This window comes from Coccinella septempunctata, chromosome 7 (genome assembly GCF_907165205.1).
Source record: "Coccinella septempunctata chromosome 7, icCocSept1.1, whole genome shotgun sequence".
NCBI lineage: Eukaryota > Metazoa > Arthropoda > Insecta > Coleoptera > Coccinellidae > Coccinella > Coccinella septempunctata.
In genome coordinates, this window is record NC_058195.1 from 18,500,336 (window position 1) to 18,523,599 (window position 23,264).

Genomic DNA, 23,264 nt, shown 5'->3' on the forward strand with positions numbered 1-23,264 from the left:
ATTATTATTATTATATAGGTACCGATGCCAAAAACACTGCCCTTCGCTCTATCTTCGAATCGGAACTACCCACCCCTACCAAACTTCACTTTTGTCGATCTGATGTCGACCTGTGTTTGAAAGAAACGTCTGAGAAAGTGGATTTCTTTACATTTGAGTTTGATAAATGTAAAAATTTCAATTCTCCCGAGCCATTTTCAGTCGTTTTATATAGTTCTGTGGGGCCGAGATTGTTACCTGGGGACGGTCCCATTATTGGAATTTCATATGGTTTCTTTCACAGCCGGCGGAACGCAGCAGTTTGAAAAAATAGAGCATATACTGAAAACTCTGAAACCAATATACATCGGAAGTACAAGGAAATATGCCTTGTTGGTAGATCCACTTTTATGGGACGATTCGCCTAAAATGAACATAATACATAAATGGGTTTTATAAATACCGAGGCGAAAAGCAGTATTCTATGAGTCCTATCAATTTCGAACAACCAGTTCTGTGATCGCTTCCTACCTAACTTCCGTCAAAATTGACGTTAAGCTATATACCATAATCTGACATCGATTGTCGTTTTTTTTCTTTTATCGATATTCAGATGTCTAAAACTCTGGTGTATTCACTGATTCGATATTGTTTTTAATTTCGTGGGGATATCGGACCAGTTTCGTTTTTCCCACTGTAGGTAGCGCTGTTTAGAATTTGACAGAGCATTGTCAATTGATATTTGAAAATAATTTGAATACTTTCCTACGACTAACGAATATGTTGTATTTATAAGCGATTATTGGTGTGTGAAAATGTATTAATTTCGAGAAAGGGGTGTAGAACATTCATTTATTCAACATGTCGTTCAGTAAGTTTAGGTTTCTGTATGGACAATCAAGAACTTCAGCTAATAATTCGGTGTTGTTGGAATTTGAGGCAGAAAAAATCAGATGAACGAACATTCGGGAAGGATATAGCTAAGTTTTATGGCAACTTCAGCAATATTTCAAAGAAACTGTATTGGAAATACGTAATGTGTGGATTGTGGACATGTATTGAGAATCAGAAATTGATAAATCTATTCGAGTTTGTTCTTCAAATATTCTTCCTGAATAGATATAGTGAAAATTACCTTTCCATCAACTGAATATATTGGATATTTGACCAATCAAAAGTGTTTTATTAAAATCATATTGAATTACCCCCTCACGAATTCAAGTTGTCAAACGGAAATTATCTTGAAGAAGAACAGTAAATACTCCTTTGAACCCTTATTCAGTAGTGTTGAAATGTTGACAAATTTGTTTTTACAACGAAAATTGAACTGTAAATCTCAAATATTCCTTAACAGCTGTCAAAATGGGCCAGTTCATATTTTGCACTCGTTGATCGATATTCGATATCAACGCAAAACAAAATGAAACGAGAGAGTATCTTGGACTTACTTTGATAGAACAAGGATAAAACGAAGCAAATGACATGGTGGCGCCGCCACGAAACTGATCCCATATCCCCGATTTTCTGAAATGTTGATGCTTGCAAAAAGTGACAAGTGCACACACCAGTGTTTTAGACATCTTAATCGATATCTTTATCTTATAATCGATGATTATAAGAAATTATTTTAGAGAAACGTCCAAATTTTCACCATTTCCGTTTAAGGGGGTGAAACTGTCAACTTGACGAAATTTGGCTCTTCGTGAGTCGACATGGTGGACTGGTTGCGACGCTTTCGCCATACTCTGTGAAAAAGTGAGGCGTTAATCACGATTTTACTAGTCTTCTCCACTCTAGCTCGAGCCTCTGGTTCTAGCCATTCTCGAACCTCTACTTTGTCATTTTTATCTCCCTTTTTACCGCTCACCTAAAAACTTCTATGGTCCTCAAGATGAGAAGATATAAGAAATTAACATATTTTATTCTATTTTAACGTTTAAAGATGACATTATTCAACCCATAGCAACAAGGACAAGTTGACGTTTGTCCATTCAGTGAAATAATTTTTTTAAGTCACAAGTTGAATAAAATAACATAAATATGACCGGATAAATATCATCTTTCTCTTGTTGTTATAGATTGAATAATAATGCCCTAGTAACAGTCAATCTTTCATGTCATTTCATAAATGAGACAATTCTCTGAAAAGTGTTATTATTTGAATCCTAATCAAAATGGAATAAAATTTTGTATACAACACATGAGTTATAAATGTTTATTCATTCGAAGAAGAAAACCTGCTACTCGCCTTTCGGGCTCGTGGGCTAAACTTTCTTGTCATGAATAATCATTCATTTAAGTCACTTGTTGTATGAATTCCATTGTGACGTTTAAAAACGACCCTAACAACAAGGGTACGTTGACCTTTAGGAACCTGAGAGGATAAACGTCATCTTGCCCTTGTTGCTATAGATTGAACGTCCCAGCAACAATCAATCGCAGCGGCACCTTTATGATATTTCATAAATTGCACAATTGGGAAGTTTCCTAAAACACCAAAATCGAATTTGAAATGATTTATGGAAACCATTTCCCACAAGTTATTCACAACGTAAAACATTCGATTGAAAATTCAGTTAGAATAAAAATACACCATTCGAAACTTGGTTAACATTCGAATATGTGAAAGATTGTGGCGTAGAATGCCCTATACTAGAGTCTTATAATTTTTGTTAATTCAACAACAGTGGAACCGATCAAGAAGATATAGAATTCTATATCCACAGATCACAAAAAATTGTTTCTGTAATCTGTGTCTAGAACTTCTTAAAACCGATGAAATTTTCTGTCATTGTTTGTTTTTCTTGTCAAATGTGATCACCAAATAATATTCATTAAGGCCCGTTTGCACCAATCCCCCTTAAAATGAGTACTTAACTAACGTCCAGTTTCATAATAAAATTAAACGTCATTTTAAGCTTAAAGCTTCCCTTACTGTCATTTTTAGTAGGGTTAAAGGAAGCTTTAAAATTAAAGGGACTTTAGGTTTGATTATGAAACCGGCCGTAAGCGAAGTTTAAAGTTAATGGACGCTTAATTTTATTCCCAGTTCCACGACTGCGGCTTAACAGAATCTTAAGTAAGGGACCCTTAAGTTCTCATATCTAGAGATATTTCAGTTTTTTATTTTGGTGCAACTTCATTCTAGTCCAATAAAGCCTTTGCATTAGTTGGCCGGTTGCTGATGATCGTTGTCATTTCATTAACCTAACTTTATTGTCCTGTCAGTCAGTGTCAAGTATTATTATCAAAGGGTGGCAACTTTTTGTTGCTGAATTAGCATTATAATTGATAATGAAATGGATTGTCAAATAAAAGGCAACTGACGTTATTAGAAAAACCACAGCAGTTCTGCAGCCAGTTTATGAGTTCAACAAATTATTTTAGGTTAGAATCCCGCCCTTAAATACCTAAGTGGTCATTACAGGAGCGCTTAAATTTAAGGCTAGCTTTAGCCATTTAAATGTCACTTTACAGTTGGTGCAACGTAATTTAAGTTAAGGGTTCATTTTAAGGGACACTTAACAGTAAGTGCGTTTGGTGCAAACGGGCCTAAGTCTTTGGTGATAAGAAAACTTGTATGACCATTATTGACTCGAGAGGCGTTGCCGGATTGTGAAAATGGCAGAATGTTTTTAAGAGAAATCAAAATTTTCGTGAGTGAATACAGACAAAACGCAATAATATGTTACAATTTAAAAAAATATTTTTCGATTCATTCCAGTTATAAGGATTTTAATATGATATATATTTTGAAATTTGGTGAACTTCCCAATTCCCTGAAAAGTGGTATAACCTAACACGTGAGTTATGTATTATGTTTATACCTACTCGCTAGCTCGTGGGTTAAACTATCTTCTCTTAATTTCACTCACTCATTCTATAAGTAACTATTATAACTCCTCAATGTAGGCTTTTTCGTTCGTTCGATGTTGGATTTATGATTTAATGAATGATATGAAAAACTAAGAGAAGGTACTCACTTAAAAAAGTAGGTATTGTTGGCATATCCGAAGAAAGGGACTGTGTAGGTCAACATCCATATGTTTCCTCCACCGCAATCGTAGTAGGGTTTGGACCATTTACCATCTTCGTAACGGACAGATAGAATCTCATCTGGAACTTTCTCACTGTGAGTGCTGCCGTTGGAGGTGTAGGTGTTGTATCCTGCAAAAAGCAAATATTACATTTTCAGCCAAGAATTATATCTCTCCTTTGTGTGGTGCAGTTACAAGAAGTAATGGTCAAGAAATAATCCCGATGGAGAAACACTATCGGACTCACACAAGCAAAAATGTTCGTGGCTTGTTTGCAGGCCTATACCAAGAACTTCATTGTCTGCTGTCGGTTCAAACACCTTCTGTTCCGTATAAGCATGTCAGCAGATGAATTTGAGGACCCTCAGAAAGACATAACCGAATACATAGTGTGAAGTTGCATATCAGGAATAATCACAGTCATATGCAGAAGGCTTTGACAATATTAGACCCTGGCATGCTGCGCTTTTTCGTTCCATCACTTTATCACATCAATTATTATTCATGCTTGTATGAAGCGTGCATTCGAAATATTGGGAAACTGTTTTATTCAAAATGATAAATAAGCGCCCAATGAGATAATTTTCAGTATTCGAATTCGAGCCAGTAATTATTATTTGGTCGGTTTACATGAACAGTAATCGTAATAACAGTTCACGAGTGCATGTTCACATCCTGTAACAAATTTATTCATATGGGGTATACATGAAATCATAACCAATATTTTTAGGGCCATCACCTATATTTTGAAAACAATGGATTCAACATAATTTCATATTTATATACGACTTATGACCTATGGAACTACTGCAGACAAATTTCATTAACTGTATACACAGGACGACTCTTCGACTCGTATAAAATGATACGTATCTGAAGCCAGTAAGTTTACCAATGAAAACCGAATAAAATCAGCTACCCAGTGGGATCTCCTATAACTCACTTATTTTCAACGCGGCACCAGGTAGCCTAAATTGAATTACGGCTCTATTTTCCCCAAAATACGACTCGGTGATCGTTGTACCACAGCTCTGGGGGAAAGTAACACGTTAACTCAACGCGAGCCGCCAGAAAGGAGGGGTACATTTTCAGCAAACATACATATTAATCAGGGAAGATGTCAGATGAAGCGTGGAAAACGGACCGATAAAGAAATTCTGGGTATACGAAGTTGGAGGCAATAATCATAGACGTTGAAATAACCAAAAGAGTGATAGCTTTAAGGCCCTTGGCCGAAGAGAGAAGGAAGTCGCGAATCGATAAGGAATGTACAGGCTGTTCGAGCAGTGAGCAGTATACTCGATAAGTCAGATAAAATTTAAGAGTTGATGAGAACTCTTAGAGAAATAACGTTTCTTTTTGCTCATTTTGTAAGGGTATGATTGTGAGCACATAGGCCTAGTTTATTTCTTGTGGTTGGATAATAATAATAATAATATAAATTCAAGATTGAATCTAAGATTATTTATGGAAACCCTTTTCCATTAGTTCCACCAACACGTAAAATATTCGCTTTAACATTCGAATATGTAAAAGCTTGTGACGTAGAATGCCTTTACAGAGACAAGTAATTTTTGTTAATTCGACAACAGTGAAACCAATCAACAAGATATAGAATTATATATCCACTGTGCACAAAAAATTGTTTATGCAATATGTGTCTATACCTTCTTAAAACCCATTCACATAGAGACATGGACTGTGCCTTCCTTTTCTATCTATGCATGAAATACGGTCAAAAAAAGTGACAGAGAGAAACTGAACATCGGGCATGCTAGTTGTCTTTTTCTAGAATTTTGATTGGTTCGCACTACCTCTATGTGAACACAAGAGAGACGATCATTTCTCTCTTTCTATAAAACAGTAAATTTCATGATGGCATTGCTCAGTCCATGTCTATGTTAAAACCAATGGCATTTTCTGTCATTGTTTGTTTCTCTTGTCAAATGGGATCACCAAACTTGATATTTATTAAGTCTATCTATGGTGATAAGAAAACATTCATGACCATTATTGACTCGATGGGCGTTGCTCATTGGTGAAAATGATGTAGAATGTTCATAAGAAAGCACTTTTGAAATCAGAATTTTCGTATGTGAATATTGTGAATACAGACAAAATGCAATACGTTAAAATTCGAAAAAAATATATTTCGATATATTTGAATTATAAGGATTTCAATGACATATATTTTGAAGTTTAGGAATACTGGTGTGTTGCACTGTTGCATATCATACATACTGAGTGACAAAATACCAGAAATATCCAAACCTACGAAAAAGGAGAAAATTGATGATGTGTTGGTCCGCCACGATGTTTTATGGATTTACGAGAGTTATGCATTCCCCTTATAACCAATAATCTTTTTGATGAATTAACACTTGAGTTTCTACGAAAATTCATCAGATCAAAGGGACAGCAGTTTCGAAATCCAGCTCGAAACTTTCCGAACACACCCACCCCGCGTTTCTTCAGCTATCAGGCGCTCCATTGCGAAATTTATGGAATTAACGTAGAACAGTACCTCTCGATACACGTGATACCGTACGAGATTCGAATTTAGATACTGGGGTAACGCGGCTTTCTCCCTATGATTTATTGCGATTGGCTGCGTTCCCTTCGACCTGATAACATCGGAACGCGGCCCTTTGAAAAAGCAAAAAAAAACGGTAATTTCGCCTATACTCGATTCCGTGATAATGGTGAGATGGCATGTTAAGCGCGTTGGTCAAGGGGGTGGGGGAGGTTAGTCAGAAGGAAAGTCATTATGCAAATTTATTTAGAGTTTGAAAGTGTGAAGTTTATTGCTACATATTTGTAAGTATTGGTCGCATTCAGCGGACGAAACAGTTGCGCAACTGTTACCAAACGCTAGCGGAAAAGTTCGGTGAAATATGCGCTACATTCTCAACACGTTCTGGAGCGGACGCCATTTTTGGGAGCGGATTTGATTTGTGCTAGGTAGCGGTAGCGAAAAGGAGCGAAAGTTGTATTTGCACTGAGTAGTTGTTATTTAGTGTGGAAGATGTACGAGTTTGAGTTTGTTGATGAAAATGAAATGGAAATTGATGGTTAGAAATATAGAAGGATGTTGAATTTTCCATTTTTATATACAGGTAGGTAAGTAGATGAACCGCAATTGATACAGAGTACACCTAGTAAGTAATTTTTCACACAAAAAAACTGACTTAACCAGCACAAGGTTAACGAAACTTAAAAAATCCGTTTATTTACGTCTTTCCTACAGACTTCTCAACCAATCAGCTCATCCTGGCAGCTTGTTGGACTGCCTTATATCCTATCTCGGCTTGACAGCGGACGTTCAACATGTTCCCGACCGCTACCGCTACAGATGGGTAGCAGAAGCGCTTTGCGCTCCGTCCGCTGAATGCGACCATTGATTACGTTTTCTAGCGAGTCTTTCTTGGTGATTAAATCAATTGCCTTCTGACTTCAGCACAGCAGAGGCATTTGGAAATTATTCAAAGACTACTCAATATGTGCAATTTCTTTATGAAACTCAACTATCTGATGAATTATCTTTCACCGGAAAATATGGAAATGATAAATTGATTTTGACAGTACATTCCATGGCAGTTGAGTATGAATATATTTATGATTTAGTTAAGGGTTTTAAAGCTCTTGTACCGCAATTCATTCAAGATTTGTATCTGCCGCCATTCTTACGTGAAGTGCTGCCAACTAGTCAAAACTAATTGCATGACAACTGAAAGTTTTGGGTTAGTAAAAGTGGAACACCGAAAAGCAGAAAAAATTCGTGAGGTCGAGGTCGAAGAAACGACCTTTCCAAAGAGGTCCTGTTCGCTCTGATAGGACGTTATTGAGAAACAATTGTATAGGCACTGACAAATTTCGCATGTTTGGAAGAAATTAACTAAAAAAAAAAATTAGTCTATGTTCGGGAGAAGATTTCGGATGGTCAGTCTGTCTACTCTGAAGCCATGCTATCTTCGGATAAAATGTGAATGCGAGCATTTTTTTCGAGAACGGAACTGCTAGAGCACTTTTCATTGCGTGAAACCCCAAAACACCCAAAATATTTGAATCAAAACGCAAACATTAGACTTTTTTTCGAAATTCCTATTCAATATCGATAACCAGAGAAAACCATAGGATTGCGACCAGCCGAGCCCATAATAGTATAAAAATAGTTTTGTTTTTTAGTCTTTTCGTAGATTTATTCTCGGTAACGGTATACAGCAATGAATGAGTAGGTATAGAGATAAAGGAAGAAGGATTTTGACAGTCGATGTCAGAACGTGATAGGTTGACAAAAATTGAAAGGATAATTGTAATATTATATGGAATTTATTTATTGATTGTTATACTTATTTCAAGACCTATAGAAGTAAATGAAGCAAAAACTTCCGTCTATCGTTCAGTATCAGAAATGAAATATCTAGTTATAATTCTTTTAAATCTGGTGAATGAATCGAGTGCTTCCCGGAGAAGATTTTCAGATTTTCGGCCTCATTCGACATATTCTGAAGTTGATGTTTTAATATCAAAAAAAAATTTTAGAATATCAAAATCGAATTTCGAATTATCTTTCATATTTTCTCACACATTGAATTTTTATGGGTTCAGTTGTATTCGATTAATTCTAGTTTGAAACTCTATGTTATTTACATAAACCGTATCACTATCGGTCAGGTTATAAACTGTTTGTATGAATTGGGGAAATTTGAGGCAATTATTTGAATACATCAATGCGTGATTCGTATTTATTAGGATATATGGGTACCTAATAGCTTTTCAAGGCACATTTGTTCCTATCAATAGTTATGAATGCCTCTGTATATAATCATTTAATGTTAACTAAAAATGTTTGGTCCAAAAAAATGAGAATAAGAAACTGTACCTAGGAAATTGTCAACATCGAGTAGAGAATTGTCCCACCCATTCATGCCATAACCCATACCGTAATATTATACGGTATAATATCAGTTCTCGTCAGAGGGAAATCAGAAATGAACGAAATATTTATGAAATACATATATCAAAGACCACCGGCTCGTGTTTTACATACCCTGAAAGTTTTAACCAATAAGAGTGCGTTGGGAAGTGCATTGCAATGAAATGAAGAATTTCTGCTCTCCCCATTCTGATAAAATTTTCTTTTCTTGTCTTGTATGAAAAAAAAAATAGGAAAAATTCATGATATGAATAAGAAACTCGGCGAATTATTTTGTATAACCTGTAATAGGATATCCGGTCTCTCCTTACACAAATATAAAAGCTTTTTGAATTTCACAAAAAATGTTGAATAAATATTTCACTATTTCAAATCAGAACTGGAAGGGGAGAATTTTCGACCCGAATGAGCCTTGAACTCGAACGATTCTTAATAATACAATAACAATAAAATTTCCTTTTGGGGTAAATATAATTTATATCGAGCTCATTTTCCATTTTCAGGAATGATGAAACAGAAAAGGCCAAGTGTGTGAGAATGCTAATATCTATCATTTATACAGGGTGTCCCGTAAAGACCACGTCAAACGAAAACGGAAAGTAGATCAGAATGTGCTCTACCTGATGTGAAAAAATCGTTCATATGAAAGTCTCACAGTTTTCGAGATATTTGATGTTTTATGAAAATGTTGAATTTTTTCACTTAAAATGCTTTCTCTCTTGCGGAAGCTACAATTAAATACTTTTCGAATCAGTTTTTTTTCCGTAAATTTTGTTGAATGATTACCTCAATTCATGCAATGAAAAATACCACAAAATATTATACAGGGATTCTGAAAAAAAAAAAATTAAAATTCATGTTCTGAAGGAAGTGTTTTTTTGTGCTGCATTCTATCTGACGTGGTATAAAAAAAGACACTAGACCTTTTCTGCATATTACGTTGAAAAGTTGCCCATTTTGTGAGGATTCCGAAAAGGTAAAATACAGGTGATAACCTTCGTCACGAAAAAAGATATTTGAATATTTATCGAGAATGGAGCATTTCTGTGAAAAACAGATTTTGTCACCTTTTCCACAAATTCTTTCATTTTGCAAATTCTGCTGTAACATATTGAATAATTCTCTTGAAAAAAGTCAGTTAGTCCTTAAATTACTTATAAAATGAAATTATTCTTTTTTTTTCTTTAATTGCAATGATATAATGTAATAACGCACAGAACCTTCAACATCAACAAATCTATTGTGAAGAAACTTTATAAAAATATCAATAATAAAAAATCAGGATTCTTATTAGAGCAAACGCTCAAAATGACCACCCCCTTTTTCAAACCATACAAACTCCTCCCCGCTATTTTGGCTGCTGAAATACGAATGCGGTGTGCTTCATCTCTTATAGGATTCGAATTAATTTCCTTTTTTTAAAAAACCCCAGTAAAAAAGTCCAGAGGATTTAAGTCTGGTGAATCATTGAATCGCATCACATCATATCGATGTTCGAGAGTTCTTTAGGCAAAGAAAAAGAAATAAAAAAACTCAGTCAGTGAATTAGCATCTTAATAACATTTTATTGATTTGTTGATTGATTACACGGGTCAACACCAAATTTGACTTTGACTGCAAAGCATAAAATTTCGATAGTTTAAATCCTAATTAGACGAAAAAAAATATATGGCATGAAAAAGTTTGCTTCTGTGTTTAGGAGACTGATTCAAAGATATCATTTACAATAACTACAAGCAACATGCAGATCCCATGGCTTGTCTTGATTCTAAACAGGAAAGTCAAAATATGCTTCATAGGCTTCAGAGAGAACGTGAAATGTCTTTAATTCGTATTTCACGTCACGAATTATAATAAATTGACCACATATAAAACAAAATGCATCAGCATCGTATTTACACTTTCTTGACGACATTTGAAGTTTGTCTGGGCTTGTAAACAACACCTTATCGTTGTTTATGACTCGAGTGCCCACTAGTGACACTTTGTAAGGGTAAACACCCCACTCTTATCGCGCGGTTTTTGAATTATTAAAAATTATAAAAAAAAATGAAGAATGAGTATTAATACTATAACTATCACAAAAGCAAACTTTATACCAAAAAAAGGTATTTTCTTTTCGTTTTTGTGCATAATTAACCGAAAAATCCTAGTATAAACGTTAGGACAAAGAACGAAAATTTTTTTGTAGACTCGTGTTATTTTCAGCAGGAAGTGCAAAATGAAAGTATTTATGGAAAAGGTGCAAAAATCAGTTTTTCATAGAAATGTTCCATTTTCGATAAACATTCAAATATCTTTTTTCGTGAAGAAGGTTTTCACCTGTATTGTACCATTTCGGAATCCTCACAAAATGGGCAACTCTTCAACGTAATATGCAGAAAAGGTCTAGTGTCTTTTTTTTAAACCACGTCAGATAGAATTCAGCACAAAAAAACACTTCCTTCAGAACATGAATTTCAATTTTTTTTTCAGAATCCCTGTATAATATTTTGTGGTATTTTTCATTGCATGAATTGGAGTAATCATTCAACAAAATTTACGGAAAAAAAAAACTGAGTCGAAAAGTATTTAATTGTAGCTTCCGCAAGAGAGAAAGCAGTTTAAGTGAAAAAATTCAACATTTTCATAAAACATCAAATATCTCGAAAACTGTGAGACCTTCATATGAACGATTTTTTCACATCAGGTAGAGCACATTCTGATCTACTTTCCGTTTTCGTTTGACGTGGTCTTTACGGGACACCCTGTATAAATTACAAATACAATTATGTTCAGATAATTTGAACGTTATATTTGTGTTGTCAGATGTGAAATGTTTCAATAAATTCTACCACAGTACTGATTGGTTTTGGATTTCAATCAACCATCCCGATCTCGATTTGCTTGTTAATCAAGCTTCTGCAACCGAAATGATTCCAAAGTTTTCAAATTCGAAAGCAATACTTCTCTGACGATAGTCTTCTATCGTCCTAATTACTCACGAGACTACGATACCACTGCGAGCCTCTCGTACGAGATGAGACCAAGAAAAGTCTCGTCTCGTCTCGTACATGGAATATCAGATCTCGTCTCGAAAACGAGACGAGACTCTCGAAAACGAGACTCTCGAAAACGAGACTCTCGTGGCATCACTCATGTTTTTGGAGAAAATGTTCTTCCTGGCGTTATATTAGAGAGATTAGACTATAAACTTTCTCAGAAATGCATATTTACAGTAATAATAAAATGCTTTGCGTTCCCCACAGCAACCAACCGTTAGCTGATTTTGACGAATTGTTAGAGTACTACCCAATCCCAATATAGGGTATCCAACTGGGTACTCTAACCAAACAGCATTCGAGTCATTGGAGGGAAAAGCTTGTGTACCCCACGGCAACGAACGCTCAGCTGATTTTCACAAATCGTTAGAGAACCCTATATTGATTGGCATCGATTCGACTCATAGAGTGAATAGTGCTGTGTTTGGGCTCGGTATTTATGAATTTCATCGTATTATTTTTTTGTGTGAATTGGGCATACAAGGTGAGCCTCCTATCCTACTAGTAATAGGGAAATTCGGAATAATTCGGTCGGAAATAATGAGTTTCGGGTAAGTTAGTGACCTTCGACATGTCCCTCGAAGATCAGAATCGGGAACCAACCACCGTTTCTCATCAAGCGGAGAAAAACGCCGTTTCGCGATAATAGGAGCATAACATGCGAGTTCCAGGCGTCAGACTTCTTCAACACATTGAATTATGCAAATTTACCGAGCATTTTCCCCGGCTCGGTAGTCCGACGACATGGGAATTCGTAGTACTCGAAGCTTGTCCCCAGTATTTTGCGAGTAAAAGAGGCTGCTTCAAAACGAAGGATCCGTGGAGACGTGATGTTATCGACTGAAACTAGGGCCTCCGGCGTTCTTTCTCGAGCTGAAGAAGAAGAACGAGGCACTCGGGAAAAACTAAGCCATTTTAATGCGAATGTCAACGATCTCAACACGGTAAAATTTCGAGAATAAAATACTCGGAGGGAGGAATTTTTATATTGAGTTCATATGACGTACGTGCTCATATCGCGATGGGTGGAAAATGTTGATTTCAGATGGAGTTAGCGAAATTGGGTTACACCGAGTGTGAAATTTCCCGCTCATTATTGCATATACACTACTTTGATCCATTCAAATGAAACTCTTGAATGGACAAATTTCGAAACCTAATATATATTAGGTATACTCCATTCACATTTATTTTAGCAGTCGGTTGGCCATGAAATAATTTTCTCAAGTTTTTGTAACTAGAACGGAGTAAGGTTGGCACTCATGAAATGTCCTTATTGTCATAACGCCGTTGCCTGAACCAATATCAATTTTTATTACGAAAATGCCGAAAGTGATTGAAAATGAGACAGGGTTTCAGGAAGTGCTATTTAGAATTCAGGTCCGCTCATTCAAATAGTTATCAATGAATATATTAACGGCATGCAGACAATTATTGAATTCTGAAAAAGTACACCTCCGGGCAGGATTCGAACCCGCGCCCCTCTTGATTACCGGTCAAGTGCTCTACCCAACTAAGCCACCAGAGGTCACGGTTTCCATGTGCGTTGACGGACCTATACTGAATCAGAATCCATGTTAGTACGGGTCTCCTTGCGAACGTTTTATTGTTCGCAAGGGTTAGAGATTGTTAGAAGGTGGTAAGGGAACAACATTCACTTTCAGTGATCATCAAGATCCTTTTTACCCATTTCCCATGGCATCGTCGACATTTAGCGACATCTGTAGGGAGCGGATGCGGATTCTCCGACCACCTTCTAACAATCTCTAACCCTTGCGAACAATAAAACGTTCGCAAGGAGACCCGTACTAACATGGATTCTGATTCAGTATAGGTCCGTCAACGCAGATGGAAACCTCTGGTGGCTTAGTTGGGTAGAGCACTTGACCGGTAATCAAGAGGGCCGCGGGTTCGAATCCTGCCCGGAGGTGTACTTTTTCAGAATTCAATAATTGTCTGCATGCCGTTAATATATTCATTGATATTTAATTCCAGACATTAATTCCATTACTCAATTTAAAAATTTCGGCTTATTCTGTTCAGTGGTCGGAGAATCCGCATCCGCTCCCTACAGATGTCGCTAAATGTCGACGATGCCATGGGAAATGGGTAAAAAGGATCTTGATGATCACTGAAAGTGAATGTTGTTCCCTTACCACCTTCTAACAATCTCTAACCCTTGCGAACAATAAAACGTTCGCAAGGAGACCCGTACTAACATGGATTCTGATTCAGTATAGGTCCGTCAACGCAGATGGAAACCGTGACCTCTGGTGGCTTAGTTGGGTAGAGCACTTGACCGGTAATCAAGAGGGGCGCGGGTTCGAATCCTGCCCGGAGGTGTACTTTTTCAGAATTCAATAATTGTCTGCATGCCGTTAATATATTCATTGATATTTAATTCCAGACATTAATTCCATTACTCAATTCAAATAGTTATACCTAAAATCAACAATACATCAGACAGTAGCGAACATATTCAATGTGAGAGAATTAATATAATGTTTCATGTGAATCTGAATGACTTTTATATTTCAACTGAATATTCTACAATCAGAAGGATTGTGAATGAAGAGGATGACAAAAAATTTCCTTCCACTGGGAGACCCAAAAAAGTGGTGGCATTTGAGAATTTTTTGTTTGAGTGAATTAATGCGAAAAGTTTACTACAGGATTTTCGATGAATGTCATCGTAGAACAAGTTCCCGAAAATTGATTCTTCTATTTTTCATTTGACTTGTCCTATACATTGTAAATGTCTTAAGGTACCAATAAATACCTAATTATTATTATTATTTCAATGTATTAAGATGAACAGCCACAAATACGCGCCAGTTGTCCTGTTAATTGTTTATTCATGTGAAATTTTTGTTCAAAGTTGAAGTTCATCTTGACTTGAAACTTCCCTTAATTCCTTTTACTTATATTGATGCAAGATGATTTTTGTTGAAGAATTTAACTATATTGTGATTCCTTCGGGAGATACCCATTCCCAACCACTGTATCATATGCATTTCATCTTCGGGTTAATATTTTTGAAATCTACAACTGATGTAACGTATTCAAACTTTAGCTAAAGAAGATAACGAACATAAACTCTCCTCAAGCTAGTGCATATTATGATATTATACTGATCTCTTGTATTTCCATGCAAATATCTGGTTGGTATGCCTTCAATCATAATGAATGACATGATGAAACTTTTACGTAGAACAGGCAACATAGCGTTGATTTAAAACCCAAAAATGTTTTGACAAGCTTCATACCCCCACATTTTCTTTCTATACAGAGTGAAATGCACCGAAACAACTTTTTTCCATATCTCTCGAACGGTGCCTGGACAAATGAAAATAAAAGATGGACAAACATGGACCTACGATGGACAAACGATCCTGAAACTTTGGTTCAAAAATTTTCATCTGGGGGTGCCAACTTCACACTTTCCAAAATTTTCAAAGATTGATTTCTATGGTTCTGTGGGGGGACAAATAAAAAAATTTGGTGGACAAACGTGGACTTACGTTGGACAAACGATCTGTACCATCCAAAATAAGTTTTTACGATTTGGGGGTGCTGCTCAGTAAATAAACCTAAAAATGTTCTTTTCCGATATCTCTAAAACGGAGCCTGGACAAATGAAAATAAAAGGTGGACAAACGACCCTGAAATTTTTGTTTCAAAATTCGCATTTGGGGGTGCCAGCTTCTCATAGCTAAGGAATTAGTGTTAATCGGTATGTGACCTCCACTTCCCATTGGTTCTAAATTCGTCATATAGATAACAGCCAGACAAGCTCTATACACTACAGGTGTCTAACCTCCTTTATTTTGATGTCTTTTTGATTTTATTTTTGCATTCACGCTAGGTCTCATATTCATCCTTGTATAGTAACACTTCATGTTGGAAACAATGTAGGTACTTATGCTCTCGAGAATGTAAATCACATATTTCAGAAACCCCACATGCCCGAAATATGGACATGGGTTTCTGTGTGTCACCATCCTTCTAGTAATCAAAGATTATAGAGTAGAAAGATAGAAAACGCCCTCATATCTCTAGTACTAAAATCCGACTACATTTTGGCCAGTGAAAACACATTTGACAATGAGATGGCGCTGAAAACGTACTGTAAATAGAGAAAAACTGTTTAATAACGGTGTTCTGTTTTATAATTGAAGGGCGCGAAATTCGAATTCTATTCCTTGTATTGGATTTCAATATCGACTTTGTTGAGTCCAGAAAACAAACACCCTGAGCGACCAAACAAAAGTATGGTTTTGTGACTAAGATGTTAGTTTTCATCGGAACATATTGTTTGGAATCAATTGATATCAATGAAATACTCTGTCGTATGTGCTGTATTTTTATTTGCAATTTATAAACATTTACAAAAATATGAAATTATAGATAACCAATAGAGCTTTGACTATGACAACTTTTGTGATCTGCTCTACGTTAAAGGTGTTATTTCTGCGCAATACGTTTTTAAGATATTATAAACTCAGTGGATTTTGTACAATTTATATCAGAAATCAATATGAACCAATATCCAATATAACATCATAGCATACACATTTCAGTTACTCACATACCTATTATTTACAGAATTTTCGGAGCCACAATTTAAAAAAACATTACAGAGGTTGAGAGGTATAATACAAGACCTGTAGGTTAGCCCGTCAGTTTCTTCATAATTTCTTTTTGATATGGTCTCGTTATGACACAATATACAAATTGCTTAGTGAATGGACAAAACACTCATAGCAGGTTTCTTAATAAAACTTTGACTTTCCAAACAATTTGACAGTCACTCGATGTCCAAAACGAAATCAATAAAACCTTTGCATTTCTGAATATATTGAAGCAGTAGCAATTGAGAATCTTTTAATGGACGTATAAAAGTTATAATTTCCCTTAAATGGGCCGTTCATGCAAGTGATGCTTCCTACGTACAACAATTTACGTGGACAAACAGTTCTCAATTGACTTGCAGTAAAATGTTTAGTGCACATGGTGCAGTCAGTAGTGTTTGCAGGTCCTGAAAATGTTTATGCCCTGAAAATTTTATCCACTTCGTAGCACTGAAAATAAAAACCAGTGAATGACCGAGTCACTTGTTACCAGTTTAAATACTTACATACTCATTTTTTTTTATTTGATCCACAGTTCACAGTTCTTCACCATACAATAATTTTCGAACGATATTGTGAGATTTCCACCAAGAAATTTCAATAATCACCTAAAACGAGTTTGATAAACAAAAGGCGGTACGAGAATCAAAACATTCAAAACCTCTTTGACCAAAATGGGCATCTGACATCTCACAAAACTTCATATGGTCCTGCAAATGTCCCTCGAATTATTATTTCAACTAGTCTTAGGGCCTTAAAAACACTTTTGAAACACAGATGGCGCTCACATCACTTTAGTCGCTTCGTTTCCTATTCCTCTACACTATAATCTTTGCTAGTAATGTTTTGACTGGTTCGACTTATCTGATTTAGTCGATTTTACTTCGATCCAACATCACCTGTTTGTGTATAGGATTAAAGACTGTTTTCGAAGTAGTTATGCCCCAAAAACTTTTGTTTTGGGTTTCAAGAGTCTTCAGTGGTGCATTTCTAGACGTCGCGCGTCGGTTAACATGAAATTTTCCTCATTTCGTTCTCTAGAATCACGCCAAGACTTCGTATGATCTTTTTGATGTCGTCTTTTATGTTTAATTCGAAAGACCCTTCATTAAGGGGTAATTGAATGTTTTTGAATAATTTTTTCACGGAAACAGTTCATCTCGACCCGCGGGAGGGAGAATTTCAGAGTTGAGTGGAAGAATGAATTGGGTAAATACACTAATGGCGGACATTAACGTAGCGAAACTCAAACCCTAACGTTACTCCACAATGAATTCATATTCACCCATCAGAAGTCATTTAGGCGATGAAACAACTTAATTGCGACTCGGCCTCTTGAAAGCGCATCCTAAATAAGCACATCTGTGCGAATAGGAAGCAGTAAAATAAGGGGCAAATTTCAATTTTGGTGCATAAATGTTGTTATTGCCCATTTAAACTATAGATTAGTGTAATCTGCTTTCAGCGCTGTTCAGATATTTTAATGGATCGATTTTATCTGCTGCTAGAAAGCACGGAATTGCTCTGTTTCCGTTTCCGGGCCTAGATTTTCGATTACATTAAATAGAATTGGCTCCATGGAGATTGTTCTTAGACTTCAACTCTAACTTATGTAAAGCGAATGAATTAATGGAAAATCATTCTGAAAAGGCCAGTTCATTTGCTTGAGTATTCCTACGAACATTGAATAATCGGAGCTACAGAAAATATCGAAATAGAAGCGATAATATTGCCGGAACCTACTGGATGTTCCCATTTCCATTTCATTCATCAGTTCAGAGTTATCTTGAAGAAGCGAATTCGACCGACGTACTCCTGTCATAAGAGCTAGAATTGAATATCAGCACAACTCTAAATATCGAGTGAAGCTTCGATACAACTCGAAACAGAAGGGGTGTCTTCAAAACTTCAGTTTAAAGGCTCAAAAAATTTATTCACACGACATGTTTCGGCAAAAATGCCATCATCAGATTGTGAATTAAAGAGCCAAATTTCCTAGCAGAAAACCAAAACACATTGCTAAAAAATATTCACAACCTAATAATGGCATTTTTGCCGAAACATGTCGTGTGAATGAATATGTTCAGCTTATAAACTGAAGTTTTGAAGACACCCCTTCTGTTTCGGATTATATACTTCAGTAAAATGGGCTTTAGAGATGTTATTTGATATAACTGATTATTTATAGTAATCATTGAAATCATTATTAATGATCAATCATCATTTCATCTTATCTTACTTGCATTCATATGTATTCCACCTCAATGATTATTTATAATAATTATTGAGGATTATTAAAGTCGCTTCATGTTTTCATAACCAGAAAAATAATGTTGTTTATAGATGTGTAGACGTACAGAAATCGTACCAGCCGTTCAGTTAGTAACAACCGTTTGGAGGGATCGCATAACTCTTCTGCAATGCCCTCTACCGGTCCCAGTTGTGAAGCAAAATGATCTGGGGCTCTTGCTGGACTCATACACAAAATTTTATCAGCAAGAAACAATCCTATAAATCCACTGCAACACTTCCTCTGGCTCGATTGTAAATCTGAACCGTATGAAGCTTCACTGAAACCCACACACATAATTGCATTGAAATTGCACCAGATGTTCAAAGAAAATTACTGTATAACTCGACTGCAATGCCACCTACCGGGCTCGATTGTGTATTTTAACCATTTTGGGCCTCATCTTTGGGGAAGATTATAGAGTAGAAAGATGGGAAACGAAGGGACTAAAGTGATGTGAGCGCCATCCCGTGTATCAAATGTGTTACTAAGACCCTAAGACTGGTTAAAATATTAATTTGAGGGACAATTTTCAGAAACATAAAATTTTGTGAGATTTCAGATGGCCTTTTTGATCAAGGAGGTTTCAAATGTTTTGATTGATGTACCGTTCTCTGTGCATCTTGCTCCTTCTAGTTGCTGGTTATTGAATTTTTCACCTAATTTTTTGGTGGAAACCTCAAAAATTCATTCGAGAATTATTGCGAAAATGGATTTTCCGAAATTGAGTTTTTTTACTTTTCAATATAAAGAACATGAAAATCAATTATTAGTTGATTTTTATTGTCGGTGCTCCGAAGTAGACTAAATTTTCAAGGCGAAAAGACCATGGCTTCAGCAATTACTACTGACTACGACGTGCAGTGAACATTTTACTGCAAGTCATTTGAGAACTGTTCATCCACATAAATTGTTATATGTAGGAAGCATCCCTTGCATGAAGGGCCCATATGGGGTAAATTATGACCTTTATTGATTTCGATTTGGGGAACGAATGACTATCAAATTTTCGTTTGGAAAGTCAAAGTTTTATGAAACCAGCTGTGAGTGTTTTGTTCATTCATTAATCAATTTGTTTATTGTGTCATAAAGAGACCATATCATAAAGAAATACGGGCTAACATACAGGTGTTGAACACCCCTGTTAGGTTTTTTCATTTGTTGTTCTGAAAATTCTGGAACTAATAAATAAAGAAATTCTTGAAATGAGAGTGTGATGATGGTATATTGAATATTTGTTCATACATATTAATTTCTGAAATTGTACAAATTCAACTGCGTTTATTAATTCAAAATAACGTATATATTGCACAGAAATAACACCTTTGACATATATAGCAGATCACCAGATGAGTTTTGTGACCTAGTCAAAACTCATTTGTTGTCCATAATTTTGAATTTGTGTGATTCTTTTATGACTTGCAAATAATAATGTAGCAAATACGACAGCTTATTTCATTGATATCAATTGATCCAAAAAATGTTCAGATGAAAACTAACATCCTGGTCACAAAACAAAACCATACTTTTGTTTTCCAGCTCAAGATGTTTGTTTTCTGAACTCAACAAAGTCGATATTAAAATTCAATACAAGGAATAGAATTCGAATTTCGTACCCCTCAATTATAAAACAGAAAACTGTCACTGTTCAAAATGTTGTTGGTATTTAGTATAAGAGTTATAAGGGCGTTTCCTAATCCTATCTTTCGAGTCTATACTGTTTGATTATACACTCACCGGCAAATTTAAAGGAACGGAGATGAATGGTATTATTTTTCCTCATAATTTTTTTTGCGGCACATTTGAAAAGAATCATTCAACAGGAAAATTCAACGGATGGTTTAGTTGATTTCAATTTGTTTTGCAAAGCTTCATCCGCTTTTGGACACAAAATCACAAGGAACATTTTTTTCAATAACGTGTGTTTCCTCCACGAGCCCTTACAACTGCAACCATTCGTCTTACCAAACTTCTGATGACGTTGTCAATCATTTCTTGAGGCAAATTCTCCCATATTTCCATCAAAGTAGTACTTGGTTCTTCCAAGTTTCGAACAGCAGGAATTCTTGACCAAAGTCGTCTGCCTAGCAGGGTCAGACAATTGGATTCATGTCTGGCCAATTCATTGTCGATATGTGAACCTGATTTAAATATTCAGATACACAACGAGCTGCATGCGGGCGAGCATTGTCTTGCCGATAAATGGGGCAAAAGGTATCACATGATCTTGCAGAATATCCCTTATGTACCTTTCTGCCGTTGAAGCGCTTCCATCAATAACCACCAGCTCTGTGCGTGCCCCTAAACATATGCCACCCCACACCATAATTAAGCCTCCACCGAAAGGACAGTAGGAGTAAAATTAAATTGTTCGTTTTGTTCTCCTGGAAGACGATGCAATCTTTCCCTCACATCTATCGAATTTATACAGAAATGGCTCTCATCTTTTTTGAGCTATATGCCTTCAAACCAACTTTTTTGAGTCTTCTCCTCACTGTACGCTCACTTATGTTGGCATCATAATTGTAAGATCGATCATTGCTACTGCCCTAGTGATTTCAATGGGTGCTAAATCACTCATTATTTACAGTTTCTCAATCAAAGTGATGATAGTAAACAAAAAACAACTAAACTCAAACAATTACTCACGAAAAAACTAGGAAATTCTACTTGGAGAAAATACGCGTTTCAAATGTAATGTATCAATCGACAGATATTTTCGCTTTGATTTGGCTTTGACGTTGACTAACTTGATAAAAGTGTGCAAAATGAATGAATGAATGAATGAATGAAGAATGGCACAGCTTCTAGACCTAGACAGCACAAATCCAAATAAAGCAAAAATACCTTTCATTTACGGAAGTATAATTCCGTTGCTTTAAATTTGCCGGTGTGTGTAGGTACATAGATGCGAAGATTATAGAGTTAACCCTATAAGATTATAGAGTTAACTTTATAATCTATGCATAGATGAATGTTCTAGTGTCAACCAAAACAGCGCCATCCAGTTACCCGCTTTTGAGCCTATTCCATTTAGTCAAACAACTTAGTGTAATGATCTTCATGATTATAGGTAAATCGATAGGATGGCAGTCAAGATGTTATCCGCGAATCCAAGAGACCATTATTGAACCTTCGTAGATTAATTCAGAAGCCACTAGATTTGGGTAGTTTGAATCGGGTTTTCGAGATACCGACAGTTTTCGGTCTTCAAGCTGCCGAAGTCAGATTGTTTATATTCCCTTATTCTCCATCATCCGTGAATGAACCGATTTGCGAATCCTTGCAAACAATGGGTTTTCATTGTTCCCTTTGTAGATATTACCTTTTATTGATTGTAGTATATGATAAAGTGTGGCTTAGCTATCCGACGTAGAGCAAACGATGCGTTTCGGTGACAAATCCGAAGATTGATTCAAATACCAGAGCAAAGTTCTGTACTTGATATCTTGAATTGAGGAAAATGAAATCTGAGGCTCATTTGTTTCTTTGAGATTATTAAATAATGAACACCGAAGCTTATTCCTTCTAATACTCTTTTAGTAGAATTATACGTTGTTTCATTTTTTCACAATCATTCTCGTAACTTCCACTCCACTTTACCGTTGATATTTTTCAATTCTTTACTACCAGGTTGAGAGATTTATCTTTCTTTAAAATTAATCAATATCGTGGCTGACAAAAGTACTCTCACTCTATGATTCCAATCAATGTAACCACCAGGCTCAGTGATCACGTCAAACTGACGTCAACCTGTATGTCGCTATCTGACATCGATTGTTAAAACATCTTTGATAGCGAATTCCATTGGTAAAACAGTTGTTGCACTACATTAGAAAATTTTGAAAATATTGCACTGATTTTCTTAGATACACTCAACACCCACCATTTAATTAATAGAATTTGCTATAATGGCGAATTTAATTGATGAAATCAGCATTAGCATATTCAAAATATTCACTGAGTTCTACCAATGAAATTCGCTTTGAATTTCTCAATATTTCTCAAGAAGGCCAGAAGAGTATCCAATTTTCACGTTCGTTTTGCGAAAGAGGAACTGCTTTAGGGTACATTTTCGTTGAACACAGTCATACTTTCATTCTGGCTGAAGATAGCACGGCTTCAGAGTAGATGGTCAAACATTTTTTCAAACACAGGCATGTAGTTTGTGAACTCAAATCCTGTTTATTTCATCTAAGATTTACCCGAATATATACCTATCCACCTTATAAAGAAGTAATCAGGAACAAGCTGATAATGTTGTTGACTGTCGGACACCCTTCATGTCGATAACAAATTTTCCTCTTCATCTGGTTTATACTAACATGTCTGCGCTTGCCATATCATGTA

General features: G+C 35.9%; 1 protein-coding gene across 1 annotated transcript in view; it reads right to left on the bottom strand.

Annotated features, from left to right (window-relative positions):
* The window catches only part of LOC123316249 (probable G-protein coupled receptor 158), a 396,465-nt gene that overhangs the window by 99,880 nt on the left and 273,321 nt on the right, over positions 1 to 23,264 (bottom strand). The window contains exon 2 of the mRNA XM_044902216.1: positions 3,963 to 4,146. Within this exon, the coding sequence (XP_044758151.1) occupies positions 3,963 to 4,146 (184 nt within the window). The remainder of the gene's footprint in view (positions 1 to 3,962; positions 4,147 to 23,264) is intronic.